The 14,994-nt window shown below is 40.8% G+C and overlaps 1 protein-coding gene across 7 annotated transcripts in view; it reads left to right on the forward strand.

Moving 5' to 3' along the window:
- Nucleotides 1-14,994, forward strand: part of NHS (NHS actin remodeling regulator) — a 363,822-nt gene that overhangs the window by 341,503 nt on the left and 7,325 nt on the right. For 4 of the 7 annotated variants that reach the window (XR_010584371.2, XM_005593069.5, XM_045383531.3 and 1 more), the window contains exons 4-8: nt 4,990-5,052; nt 7,118-7,310; nt 10,256-10,387; nt 11,324-14,305; nt 14,607-14,733. Coding sequence is in view for 6 of the 7 variants with exons in the window: in XM_005593069.5 (XP_005593126.2) it covers nt 4,990-5,052; nt 7,118-7,310; nt 10,256-10,387; nt 11,324-14,305; nt 14,607-14,733 (3,497 nt within the window). In the remaining variant the exon portion in view is untranslated. The remainder of the gene's footprint in view (nt 1-4,989; nt 5,053-7,117; nt 7,311-10,255; nt 10,388-11,323; nt 14,306-14,606; nt 14,734-14,994) is intronic. The other 3 variants (XM_045383529.3, XM_045383532.3, XM_074029467.1) reach the window with 1 other exon arrangement.

Below are 14,994 nucleotides of genomic sequence, written 5' to 3' on the forward strand. Positions count from 1 at the left end.
CTAGAAGAGAATTTTTGTTTGCTTATGCCAGGCACGTGAGCATGTTAGCTGTACGACACATATTTATTGAGCACTGTTGAGGCAGAAAAATAGAGTTATGAACAAGAAATGGTTAGTCTTTCTCTGAATAAGCAACGGGATTCATTTAAACAGTTGTGGAAGAATAATTTAGTTCATATAAGTTTGATCAGCATCCAGCTTTCCCTAACCTTATCCATCAGCACCCATTAAGGCATGGCAGGCTGAGCCATGCAGAGATGACCTGAGGTAGCAGTTCTCTTGCAGTTGTATTTCTTAGATAATTTAGAAAAAATATATATACTATGAACTGATTATTGCATTCATCATATAAACAATGTAGTCAGAAATATTCAGAACAATCTTACTTCTTTTGACTAAACATCCAGGAAAGAGGATGCTTTATTTTATTTTTAAGGTTTTTTAAAAAATGTTTCAATAGTTTTTAGGTACAGGTGGTTTTTGATTACATGAGTGAGTTCTTCAGTGGTGAATTATGAAATTTTAGTGCACCCATTCAACTGAGCAGTGTACACTGTTACCCAATATATAGTTTTTTATCCCTCACCCTGCTCCCAAAGTCCCCTGCCCCGAGTCCCCAAAGTCCATGATATCACTCTGTATGTCTTTGCGTCTTCATAGCTTAGCTCCCACTTATAAGTTAGAACATATGGTGTTTGGTCTTCCATTCCTGAGTTACTTCACTTAGAATAATGACCTCCAGTTCCATCCAAGTTGCTGCAAAGGACATTATTTTATTCCGTTTAATGACTGAGTAGTATTCCATGGTGTATATTTAACACATTTTCTTTATTCACTCATTGGTTGATGAGCATTTAGGTTGGTTCCATATTTTTGCAATTGCAAATTGTGCTGCTATAAGCATGCATGTGCAAGTGTCTTTTTCATATATGACTTCGTTTCGTTTGGGTAGATACCTGGTAGTGGGATGCTAGATCAAATGATAGTTCTACTTTTAGTTGTTTTTAAATTTTATTTAACTTTTATTTTAAGTTCAGGGTTACATGTGCAGGTTTGTTATATGGGTAAACTGTGTCATGTGGGTTTGTTGTACAGATTATTTTGTCACCCCGGTATGAAGTCTAGTACCCATTAATTATTTTTCCTAATCTTCTCCCTCTTCCCCTCTCTACCCTCCAATAGAACCCAGTGTGTGTTGCTCCCCTCTATGTGGAGGGCCCTCTAAAATACCAGACTAAGGCAGTTACTAATTAATGCCAGAAATATAACTGTATATTTATATACTTATAGCTCATTTTAATATTATAAACTTAAATACTCTGAATCTGCAGACCATCTGCAGGGACTCTAGAGCTTGTGTCTAAGTAGAGGAACCAAAGAACACAATCCTTCCACATCCAAGCTCCAGAGTACCTAGTTTCAACCCTCACAAGCTGGAGGTTGGAGCTACTATCAAAATAGTGGAGAGACCAATTAGCTGAGGAGAAATCTGCTATGGAGTGTAACCCAAGGAGACCTTAACTCTCCATCACAATGACCACAACTGAAAAGTTTGTGCTTTCTCTGGATTTGCCATCCTTAGTCATTGTTAGGTATGACCTCATGCTTATTTAATGGGGTTGGTGGGTTTCTCAAACAGATGAAAAACGAAGTCCACTCCTCACCCCTCACTCTTCAACAGGAGAGCTGACTTAGGAGATTTAAGACAAACTACCATAATGTATATATTAACATTAATATCATTAATATGTTTACTGACCTGCAGTATCTGACGATGAAATTTTTTGAAAATACTTCCATGAGACACCAAAGCTTTTGGTTTCTTTGAAGTAGGTTCCTTTCCCATGTAGGCTTTGTTATCAGGCTCCCTTTTTTCCTACTTACGTGAGCTTTCTCTCTCATTTACACACCCTGGTTTCTTACTTGAGACTTCCACGTCATTGTCTGTGGCTGATTTTTAGGAAAGAACCAGGTTAGTGTCTGAACTCGGACCACATATACCACATCTGTCAAAATGGTCACTTTCAGCGAGGGAGCCATAGACCCTACAAAATCATTAGTCTTAAATAAGATCTAGATCAAAGTTAACTGGGCCTGAGGAGGGGACATTTGCTTTGCTTTGAACATTAATGAGCAACTCTTTCAGTTAAAACTTAGAAAAATAGAACAGAATTAGAAACCAAGCTTTCCCCACAAAAACACATGTCTGCCATGGGCTTAAGAATAACGAGGCCCAGCGTCAGAGGAAGCAAGTATCACTGGCAGTTTCCTCTACTTGTTTCCACCTGTTTGCATGAAGATGATAAGTCCCTTGGATTCTGAGGAATTTGCTTCCTCCTGAGATCTTCAGCATTCCCCTTACTTTCCTCCCCCGCCCCCCACCCCCGCTCTGAGACAGAGTCTTGCTCTGTCACCCAGGTTGGAGTGCAGTGGTGTAATCTTGGCTCACTGCAACCTCTGCCTCCCAGGTTCAAGCAATTCTCCTGCCTCAGACTCCCGAGTAGCTGGGATTACAGGCATGCGCCACTATGCCCAGCTAATTTTGTATTTTTAGTAGAGATAAGTTTCCACCATATTGGCCAGGCTGGTCTCGAACTCCTGACCTCAAGTGATCCGCCTGCCTTGGGCTCCCAAAGTGCTGGGATTACAGGCATGGGCCACTGTGCCTGGCTGCCCCTTACTTTCTTTGGGGTTCCCATCACTGCTAAAACACACAGAGACTATATCATTCGGGTGCACAAATATTTTGATGGGTTCTTACAGTGATGGATCATGGAAGACTGAAAGGCAAATCAAATGTGGCCCCTGACCTCCAGGAATTCGCAATCTAACAAATGAAATAGACACATCCAGGGCCAATTCCTGTTCCATTAAAGCCATGCTGTAAGATAAGTGCTATAATAGAGGCCCAGCTGAATCTAAAGCTGATATGGCTTAGAGTTTTAAAAGTTTCAATGGCCTTCTCAGTAGATCCTGAGGAGGGGATTCTGGTTACCAGATTATTCTCCAAATAGGACTGGCTATATCATTTGTGGGGTCCAGTGCAAAATGAAAATGAAGAATCCTTTACTCAAGAATTTCAAAACAGTGACAGCACAACCTGAAACCAAGCATGGGGGCGTTCTGAGTGCAGGGCCCTATGGGAATGCTACACAGATCACACACTCATGAAACTGGCCCTGTCTGCAAATGTGGTCTATGAATAGGAGAAAGAAGTAAATTTTGAGCAGTCTAGAGAAGGAAATTACACATAGAGAATTTTCTTTCAAGTAGTTCACAGGAAAATAAAATCACTCCAACAGAAGCAAATAATTCATTCTTTGCCAAATTAGCAAGTGGTGTTGGAATCTAAAAGATAACAAAGTTACAGTTTGCAAAGACATTTTCACAGATATTTCACAGCTACAAGGTAAGTACATTAATAATAATAATTGTTGTAGTAGTACCCGGCACTAATGTATAGAACTTATTAAGTGCCAGGATTCTTCTAAGTATATTACATATACTTTACTCATTTAATCCTCAAAACAGCACTGGAGGGAAAATTCTATTATTTCTCTGTATTACTACAGATGAGGAAACTGACCTTAGAGAGGTTGAGGAATTGCCCCTGGCCACACAGAAAATAAGTGGTGGAGGCAGGATTTGAATTCAGACAGTCTAGCTTCAGAGTCTGTGGTCTTAACCACTATTTATGCTACCTCTGAAAAAATAAAGATAGGAAGGAAGGGAAGGAGGGAGGGAGGGAGGTGGGAGGGAGGGAAGGAGGGAAAGAACGAAGGGAAGGAGAAAGGAAGGGAAGGAAAAAGGAAGGAAGAGAAGGAAGAGAGGAAGGAAGGGAAGGAGAAAGGAAGGGAAGGAAAAAGGAAGGAAGAGAAGGAAGAAAGGAAGGGAAGGAAAAAGGAAGGGAAAGAAAAAGGAAGGGAAGGAAAAAGGAAGGAAGAAAGGAAGAAAGGGAAGGAGAAAGGAAGGGAAGAAAAAAGGAAGGAAGAGAAGGAAGAAAGGAAGGAAGGGAGGGAAGGAAAAAGGAAGGAAGAAGGGAAGGAAGGGAGGGAAGGAAAAATGAAGGAAGGAGGGAAGGAAGAAAGGAAGGGAGGGAGGGAAGGAAAAAGGAAGGAAGAAGGGAAGGAAGGGAGGGAAGGAAAAACAAAGCAAGGAGGGAAGGAAGAAAGGAAGGAAGGGAGGGAAGGAAGAAAGGAAGGGAGGGAAGGAGGAAGGAAGGAAGAAAGGAGGAAGGAGGGAAAGAAGAAAGGGAGGGAGGGAGGGAGGAAGAAAGGAAGGAAAGAAAGGAAGGAAATTAGAAAGGAGGGAAGGAAAAAGGAAGGAAGAAGGAAGGAAAGGAAGTAGGAAGGAAGAAAAGGAGGGAGGAAAGTAAAAAAGGAAGGGAGGGAGGGAAGGAAGAAGGAAGGAAGGAGGGAGGGAAGGAGGGAGGAAAAGAGGAAGACAGAAGGAAGAAGGAAGGAGGAAGGAGGGAAGGAAGAAAAGGAAGTAGGAAGGAAGGAGGGAAGGAAGAAAAGGAAGAAGGAAGGAAGGTAGGAAAGAAGGAAGGAGGAAGTAAGGAAGGAAAGAGGAAGGAAGGAAGAAGGAAGGAGGGAAGGAAGAAAGAAGGGAAGAAAGGGAAGGAAGAAGGGAAGAAGGAAGGGAAGAAGAAAGGAAAGAAGAAAAAAGGAAAGAAGGAGGAAGGGAGGGAAGGAAGGGAAGGAAGGAGGAAGGAGGGAAGAAAAGGAAAGAGGGAAGGAAGGAGGGAAGGGAGGAAGGGAGGAAGGAATAATAAGGAGAAGGAAGGAAGGAATAATAAGGAGAAGGAAGGAATAATAAGGAGAAGGAAGGAAGGAGGGAGGGAAGGAAGGAAGGAGGAAGGAGGGAAGGAAAGAAGAAAGTTATCCCAGTATATTCTTTCATTAATATCATAGATTTGGCCTAACCAGTATACACTGTGTGTTGTGTGCACATTTTTAATTTTTTCTTTTTTGCATTTCATGTTCATAGTTTAACAGCACCCGTTCGCCCTCCCCCACTGAGTGTTGCCACATGACCCCATGGAGTAGAAAGGTATTGGTTCTGAGAACATTCCTTCACAGCCCTATCCCACTCTGTCCAGACACTCTTCCTTGTTCCCTCTTTTAACTTTATGGAAAACTTTCTTGTTTCTAACTAACGGTTTTTCTTTAAAATTAATTTAAAAAGTGGTATTTTCCTAACTTGAATTAAATGTAATATAACTTAGACAGTCATGCCATTTGCCTTTTTCCCCCATTCACTGCCCCCCACTCTGCAAACTGCATCACCTAACACTACTCTTGGACTTTGTAGTCCGGCAGAGGAAACTTGTCCTATATTTAATTTATCAGAACTGTAAATGTTCAGCTTCTCAAATCAAAAAAGGAGAACAAGACAAACGGATTATCTGGCAGCCGATCGTACTGTCACCATTAAATAAAAAGTGCTTTTGGCTGCTGGTCAGAGCCTGTAGTCAGGTCACTATCCTTTCAACACTTTGCAGTCCATTGTTATTCAAGGAAGGAATCGCCTACAAAATGAAGCCTCTGGTGGTGGGGGGTTTTTCTCTAGTGCTCATTCTCTCTCTTTGTCTCCCTCTTTCTCTCTGTCTCTCTTTCAATCAGTTTCTCTCTCTCTCTCTCTCTCTCTCTCTCTCTCTCTCTCTCTCTCTCTCTCTCTCTGCATGCACCAAACTTATTTTCTTTTTGGAAGTTACCTAGGAAACAAAGTCTTTTGTTCTCGAACTTTATTTGAGCTATTCGCTTCACTGGGAATCTGCACAAAAGCTGAAGAGAGAAAGAAGGTTGCAATATTTTACTAAAACGTTCATGACGAACACATTTTTCCCAAGGGGGGAGTCATATCCTGTTGGGTGTGTTGGGGGATTTGCAGAAACCTCTGACAAGGTAAGTAAATGCCGGGGGTGAGTTTAGACAAGTGGCTCTGGAATCAGCTCTTTAAGGGGACTTGAGAACAGTTCGTTTGACAATAGGTGAAATCCTCTGAGTCAACAGGGCATGATACTTCCAAATGTAAAGATGGGAAAAAATTTTTTGATGATCCTAATTTTAGGACAGAATATTATTAAAGTCTTACTGGGATAAGAGCAAAATATATTTATTTTATACAGATACCCACCTTCCTCCAAATTGTGTAAAAAATAAATAAAACTAGGTTGAGTGGTAAAAACTGAGTCTTTTAATCATCTAGTTTAGAAACCCAACCCTGAAATCAAAACTGGGATGGAGCTTTTTAAATAATCTGGCCTAGGAGCCCAACCCTGAAATAAAAGTTAGACAATATTGATATTTATCAAAAGTTTGGATGGAGAATTTTCCAATGTCATATAGAAATCAAAGCCCATAACTACACAGCTGGAGGAAAAGTCTCGCACCACAAAGCTGAAAAGAAAATAAACTAGGACTGTTTTACCTTTCCTAATTTGAAAAATAAACTTACTGGAATATTTCTCCCCAGTAACAGGATGTGTATTTTCCACTATCGTTGGTGGGGGGAAATTCTTCACTTTTGCTTTTCCACGTGCATACAGTGTTCATGAAACTGAATTTTCTAAATGTTATTTAAAAATGCCATAGTCCTGCAGTGAAATTAACTCCTCATGTTTTAATGTGGCTTCTCAGATTAGGTTGGCTTGTCCTTCAGGTATGTGTTCTGGAATGTCTCCCGACTCCAGGTTTTCTGAACCTTTTCACAGGCGTCTAACTCATCTTCTTCCTTTGATCCTAGTCATCTAGAGATCTCAAAACTTTTGATAGAAATTTATGGTGAGAGAGCTTAAAAGTTGATCTTTCATTGGAATAGAGACTCAGTTTTCTTTGGTGTAAAGTTTGCAGATTTCTGGCTACCTTGTCTCTCCTGTTAATTCCATTTAACCTGAGAAGCATGTTTATTTAGCCCATTTCTTTCCTTTTGTGTTGCTTGACTATTGAAATAATACTTGCAATTAGTTGTGCTTACTAACTATTTCTAGGAATTCTTCCTTTGTCCTAAGGGCCTATTTCTGACCTCATTTTTACTTCTCTAAACTAGGAAATTCCTTATATGTATGTTTATGTATAATCTATGATGGCTGAACCTGATTGAACTTTGTTTGCAGTCACATCCCCCAGAGGATGAAGATACAGATGTCATGTTAGGGCAGAGGCCGAAAAACCCAATACACAATATCCCTTCTACACTGGACAAGCAGACCAACTGGAGCAAAGCACTACCTCTCCCAACGCCAGAGGAGAAGATGAAACAAGATGCCCAAGTGATTTCTTCTTGCATTATTCCCATCAATGTCACTGGTATCGTTCTGGCTTTTTCTTAGGGGCAGACGGGTCAGAATATTCTGTGTACGAAATATGTTCAAAATCTGTGCTGCTAAGAATACCATTTTGTAAACAAGTAATGCCTTTTTCATCAAAATACAAACCCAGAGGATGTTCGATATGCTTTTGTCAGGTTTTGAACATCAATTTACATGTTTTCCACTGGGCCACTTGTTATGTAAATTATGGACAGTTTCTTTTTGAAAAAAATCACCAAATAGCTCTTTGGCCATAGCTGACTGAAATAATGGAGAAGGCGGCAGTGATTAATCATATGATAATGATGTGTGGCACTGCAAGAAAGAAAACAGCAAACCCAGGCTTCTCAAACTGCAAGTAATGGTCCTGTAGGCCAACTAGAAAATCTGTTTTCATGCTTCCTTGGATGAAGGTAGGCTTTTTTTAAAAGACTGTTAAGACTTCTGTATTGATTTGGGGGATTTTTGACCTAAAAATACATGGATACATAGATGAAGGCTGAATTCTATTTTAAAACCAGCAAGGCTGTCTTCCTTTCACTCTCTTTTTTCCTCCTCCTGTGTACTGAGAGTGTGAATATTAGTCTAGATAGAATGGAAGCACAGCCAGACCTTTCTGAAAAATTTATTGGCAGCAGTTGTAAATTCCACAATTGGATCTGGTAAACTTAGTTGTAAGTAAAATCATGTTATAAAATATTCTAACTTTCAAAGACATAAATTAAATGGTCTATCCATTGAGCTTTCTTACATCTCTAATAGTTACATTTTAACTTATTTGTATATTGAAAATTTCAAAACAGCCATGTTATGACTGATTTGCATATTGGTACTATGTGACTAAATATTGCATGTCACTTGAGATGCATGTTGCACACAGCTATTATTAACCCCACTCAGATTTCTCTCAAATAAAGTGGGGAAGCAAATGGACCAGACATCTGGGACAGATATTATTATTATTATTATTTTTTTTTTTTTTTTGAGACGGAGTCTCGCTCTGTCGCCCAGGCTGGAGTGCAGTGGCCTGATCTCGGCTCACTGCAAGCTCCGCCTCCCAGGTTTACGCCATTCTCCTGCCTCAGCCTCCCGAGTAGCTGGGACTACAGGCACCCGCCACCTCGCCCGGCTAGTTTTTGTATTTTTTAGTAGAGACGGAGTTTCACCGTGTTAGCCAGGATGGTCTCAATCTCCTGACCTCGTGATCCGCCCGTCTCGGCCTCCCAAAGTGCTGATATTATGTTTTTCTTGAGAAAAAGGAGTCCTAGTTCATGGGCCTGTGGTGAGTTGGGAGTTAATTTTCCTGATGACCTATTAAACTTGTAAGATAAATTATTCTAAAGCTATGCCCCTATCTGATCTCCACAATCTAAATGGGATGTATTAGGGGAGTTCAGCTGCCAAAATGGATGATTTTGGCACCCTCTTAAGCTAATTTTCGGTTCTGGAAACCTCTGATTATTAGCAGCACGTGCTTTTTTCATGGCACTGTAAGTAAAATCTCGTTTTCAAATTTAGTGCTATGATTATGGGCCATTATTTTATGATTGAGGGAAAGGGACACTTTTTCCTTCTGCTTTATTTCAGGAACTCTCTGATTAAAACTTATATTAGATGTTGATTTCAAGAGCTTTAATGAGAACATTGTTAATGATGTCCACATAACACAAAATGTCTGTGTCTATATATAATGCATTCTACAATTACTAAGATCAGAATGAAGGATTTTAATTTTGGGTTGGAACTAAGAAAGATTCCATTAGTAAGAATTCTCCAATAATATTGTAATTATTCATCATATGATATCTCATACAGATTTTTCAAAGTGAGTTCTAGAAACTGTTGGCACTGTGATGTTAAACAGAACTCAACTCTTTCATTATACAGCTGAACCAAGACTTGACATACCACCCAGCCCCACGCTTAACAATCAGGATAAATGATGAGGTGACCAAATTCCAAAGCACGGCATCGTGGCTTTCTGAGGCAAAGTTCACTCTGAAAAATCCATGGTGCAGACAAGGGTTTGAGTTCCTCACCTCCCCTCTCATCATTCTAGTTGTGATGGGACTGCATGTAATGCTGATAATGTGATTATGGAGAGATAAACTAACAAGCACCATGGTTTGCCCTCTGTGTTTACAAAAACAAACCTATGGCATAAAGACTGGGAATTCCAGATTTATAGTTGGTATAGAAAGTGGATCCATTTAAGTGCAGAACTGGGAACTGCCTTGTATGTTTATTTTATATTGAAAAGACATCTCATGCTAAACCACAAAGCACTGAGTTTAGTAAACAGAAGAAAGTAGACAGAGTTGGGTGATGATTTAAAAAAACAAATCCTTAGACTGTTGAGTTTCTTCACAGCAAGAGGTGTGTGTGTGTGTGTGTGTGTGTGTGTGTGTGTGTGTGTGCGCGCGCGCGCACGTGGGGAATGGGAGAAGGTTTGGACCATAAGAGATGGAGGGAACAAAACCTCACAAAGATGGCTTTTAATGAAGAAATGGGTCAGGATATGTTAGCTGAGCTAATTCAGGTTAGCATCCTGGTTGCTAATTTCCTATGCAAAGGTATCAGCTTCAAAGAGCCCAGAAATAGATCAGTAAATAGTAGTAACTAAAGGTTATAAATCCTTAAGGAGCCATTTCTGTGTGAGAGGGATTTTTTGGATGTCTTTTTCCCTTCTCTTTCTTTTGATTTTTCTTCTTTGCTTGTTTTAGTTGGCAGTGCAAGCTGTTGTGGAGAGCTGCATTTAGAAGTAAAGCTTAATGTACTGCAGCATAATTTAAATAAGAGCTGAATAACAGCTCCCTTATATTCATTCACAGGCTTAACCCAAACTCTTTCCTTACTTCCTGTCAACTAATATCACTGTGTTCCAAGTAAATGAAAATTTGTTTGCCATTTCTAAAGCTAATGAGACCTATTTGTGGGTTGCAGGAGTTGGCTTTGACAGAGAGGCTAGTATACGCTGCTCTCTGGTTCATTCACAATCGGTACTACAGCGGAGACGAAAATTGAGGAGGAGGAAAACCATCTCGGGTATTCCCAGAAGAGTTCAACAAGAAATAGGTGTGATATCAAAAAATGTTAATGGTTAACATTCCTCCGCCTAGTATAGATGATAGGGAGATTAAACAGAAGAAATAGATGAAACAGAAAAATGATTAAACATTTTAACTTGTAGAGGTTTTAAAATGGTGTGTATTTGTTCTGTATTCAGCAAGCCAGGTGGTATTACTTTTTAACTCTCTGTTCTTGACTGTGAAGGTTTGACCTTATAGATTTAGGCATATACATTCAGGTCTTATGGCTGAAATGTAATACTTAGCTGATTTTTGAAAGTTTTATTAAGGTGGAAATTGTGAATAAAAAGTAGCAGGAGTAAATGAAAGTTTTCTTTTTGGAAAATTGTAACTTAATTTAAGAGAGATATACTTTCATGTCATTAATTATTTTAGAAGGTAAATTTCAGGCATATGCAATGAAATATTGAATATTGATAATATGATACCTTTGGTGACAATTCTGTTTAGTGCATTTAAAATATCTCTGCCTACGAGTTTTTAAAAATTATTAGGGTAGCATCTCTTGTAAATAAGACTTTTATTTCTAATAATGAGAGCTATGATTTTTATTTCATCATGTTTATATTACAAAATAAAAATGAAGAGTAGTGGCCAAAAAGATAAAATGTACTTTAGTTTTTAAAAGTAGTCACTTATTGTGGCAAATTTATGTGATAGTGAAGAGAGGGAAAATTCACAAAAGACATAAAAGCATATCTTCTCTTGGTATGTATATATACATATATGAGGGGGACATGTATATACACCCTAAAGCATTTTAACTCTCTCCTAATTCTATGTGGTTTTTTTTCTATTAAAGAAAAAAAAAAAAAAAAAAACAGCTCTAACCTGCCAGCCCACAGATCTGCAGACATAGCTCAGAATGTCTGTTGGTCTGCTGATATAGAAAATATCTCACTGTGCTTTCCATGTGCCCTAGATTCTGATGAATCACCAGTGGCCAGGGAAAGGAATGTGATTGTGCACACAAACCCAGACCCCTCCAACACTGTCAATAGGAGATCCGGAACCAGGGACTCTGAGTGCCAAACCGAGGATATTCTGATTGCTGCCCCATCCAGAAGGAGAATCAGAGCTCAAAGGGGTCAAAGCATTGCAGCTTCCCTTTCTCATTCTGCTGGCAACATTTCTGCCCTAGCAGACAAAGGTGATACCATGTTTACTCCTGCAGCGAGCAGCCGCACAAGATCTCGGAGCCTTCCCCGGGAAGGTAATAGAGGTGGGGATGCTGAGCTCAAAGTTGGTGCTAAACCCTCAGCATATGAAGAGGGAGAGTCTTTTGTGGGTGACCATGAAAGAACCCCTAATGATTGCAGTGAGGCTCCAAGCAGCCCGAGTGCCCAGGACCACCAGCCTACTTTGGGCCTAGCCTGCTCTCAACATCTCCACAGCCCCCAGCACAAATTAAGTGAGAGGGGAAGGTCACGTCTGTCCCGAATGGCTGCTGACTCCGGCAGCTGTGACATCTCCTCCAACTCAGACACGTTTGGGAGCCCCATCCACTGCATCTCCACGGCTGGTGTCCTCCTTAGCAGCCACATGGACCAGAAAGATGACCACCAGTCATCCAGCGGCAACTGGAGTGGAAGCAGCTCCACATGCCCCTCGCAGACCTCAGAAACCATCCCTCCTGCAGCTTCTCCTCCACTTACTGGCTCTTCGCACTGTGACTCGGAGTTGTCACTAAACACAGCCCCTCATGCCAATGAGGATGCCAGTGTTTTCATGACAGAACAATACAATGACCACTTGGATAAAGTGAGAGGCCATCGGGCAAACTCCTTTACCTCCACTGTTGTAGACCTGCTGGATGATCCCAACAACAGCAACACAAGTGACAGTGAGTGGAATTACCTGCACCACCACCATGATGCCTCCTGCCGCCAGGATTTTAGTCCTGAGCGTCCCAAGGCAGACAGCCTGGGCTGCCCAAGCTTCACAAGCGTGGCCACTTATGACAGCTTTCTGGAAAAGTCTCCATCAGACAAAGCAGACACTAGCTCTCACTTTTCAGTAGACACAGAAGGATACTATACGTCCATGCACTTTGACTGTGGTCTCAAAGGTAGTAAGAGCTATGTCTGTCACTATGCAGCCCTGGGCCCAGAGAATGGCCAGGGTGTAGGGGCTTCCCCTGGTCTTCCAGATTGTGCCTGGCAGGACTACTTAGACCACAAGAGGCAGGGAAGACCAAGCATCTCTTTCAGGAAACCAAAGGCAAAGCCGACTCCACCTAAACGTAGCTCATCATTGAGGAAGTCTGATGGAAACGCAGATATTTCTGAGAAGAAAGAACCAAAGATAAGCAGTGGTCAGCACCTGCCTCACAGTTCCAGAGAAATGAAGCTGCCTCTTGATTTCGCCAACACGCCTTCTCGAATGGAAAATGCCAGTCTTCCCACCAAGCAGGAACCTTCTTGGATAAACCAGAGTGAACATGACATTAAGGAACCTCAGTTAGACACTTCGAATATCCCACCATTCAAAGATGAAGGTGCCGAATCCACGCACTATGCAGACCTCTGGCTCCTAAATGACTTGAAAACAAATGATCCTTATAGATCTCTATCTAATTCAAGCACCGCTACGGGTACCACAGTCATTGAATGCATCAAATCTCCAGAGAGCTCTGAATCCCAAACATCGCAATCAGAATCAAGAGCCACTACCCCATCTCTTCCTTCTGTTGACAATGAGTTTAAACTGGCTTCACCAGAAAAGCTGGCTGGCTTGGCATCTCCATCAAGTGGCTACTCAAGCCAGTCTGAAACGCCAACATCCTCTTTCCCTACAGCTTTCTTTTCAGGTCCATTGTCTCCCGGAGGTAGCAAAAGAAAACCTAAAGTCCCAGAAAGAAAATCCTCACTACAGCAACCCTCTTTAAAAGATGGAACTATATCACTGAGTAAAGACCTTGAACTTCCAATTATACCTCCTACCCATCTTGATCTAAGTGCTCTTCATAATGTCTTGAACAAACCATTCCACCACCGTCATCCATTGCATGTTTTTACTCATAATAAGCAGAACACAGTAGGAGAAACACTGAGGTCAAATCCTCCACCGTCCCTTGCAATTACACCAACGATCCTGAAATCTGTTAACCTTAGGTCCATTAACAAGTCTGAAGAAGTTAAGCAAAAAGAAGAAAATAATACAGATCTCCCTTATTTAGAGGAAAGCACACTCACAACGGCTGCCTTGTCTCCGGGTAAGATTAGGCCGCATACAGCAAATAAATCAGTATCTCGTCAGTACTCCACTGAAGACACCATACTGTCCTTTTTAGACTCTTCTGCAGTTGAAATAGGACCAGCTAAACTACATTTAGAAAAAAATCCTACTTTTGATGTGAAGAATCGCTGCAATCCAGAAACTATAACCTCAGCTGGTAGCAGTCTTCTAGATTCAAATGTCACAAAAGACCAAGTGCATACAGAGACTGAGCCTATTGCAGAAAACACACCATCCAAAAACTGTGCATTTCCCACAGAAGGATTTCAAAGGGTCTCTGCTGCCCGCCCAAATGATTTGGATGGTAAAATAATACAATATGGAGCTGGTCCAGATGAAACCCTAGAACAGGTACAGAAGGCACACTCTGCAGGTGGGGAGGAAGTTGCACAACCTGAATCTGTGGATGTAATCACATCTCAGTCAAACTCACCAACTAGAGCAACAGCTGTAAGCAATCAACTTAAGCATCAATTTATTATGAGCCGCCACCACGACAAAGTGCCTGGTACTATCAGCTATGAATTGGAGATAACACCTGTAAATTCATTCCCTGAAAAATGTTCCAAGCAGGAAAATATTGCTTCAGGTATTTCAGCCAAAAGTGCCTCTGATAACAGCAAAGCAGAGGAGACCCAAGGAAATGTGGATGAGGCTTCATTGAAAGGTCAGTCACTGATAACTTGTCATAAAGGAAATGCGTCTCATGGCACTTCCTGGAATTTTTTCTTATGTTCCCAATAATACGGTACAGCTGGGTGTTGGTTTCTTTCCACTCTTTCTTTGCACTTATTAAAACAATTGAGATAAAATCTTTTGTTACTGGGTGAGTAAGCTTTGACAAGTATCTCTCTCATTTTTAAAAAATGGCAGCAAGGTAATTTCTGTTTGTTTGTTCCCTGAGTCAGTGAAGTACAGTAATGTGCTGGGTAACTTCCTCTTAAAGATTCTTCTGTTCTTATTTTAAGAATCATCACCGAGTGATGACTCCATCATTTCACCACTTAGTGAAGACTCCCAAGCTGAAGCAGAGGGTGTGTTCGTGTCCCCAAACAAACCTCGAACAACTGAGGATTTATTTGCAGTCATTCACAGGTGAGGCAACATTACCAAGTCCCCCAAAACAAAAGGTACAACAAAGGTTTTGCCCTTTCAGGTACTTCTCACAAATGCAAATACGGGAAAGGTTTTCGTAATTGTAATACATTCAGCAAAAACAAAAGCAAGCAAAGAATAATTTTTCCAAATCAAGTTGATAGACTGATATGCAAGTTGGGAAATAGGATCTTTATATAGAGTTTGATAGACCTCTATTGAGAGACTTTCGTAAGAGTGGCTTTATTTTTCCCCAGGAAA

The sequence above is a fragment of the Macaca fascicularis genome, chromosome X (assembly GCF_037993035.2).
Source record: "Macaca fascicularis isolate 582-1 chromosome X, T2T-MFA8v1.1".
Lineage (NCBI taxonomy): Eukaryota > Metazoa > Chordata > Mammalia > Primates > Cercopithecidae > Macaca > Macaca fascicularis.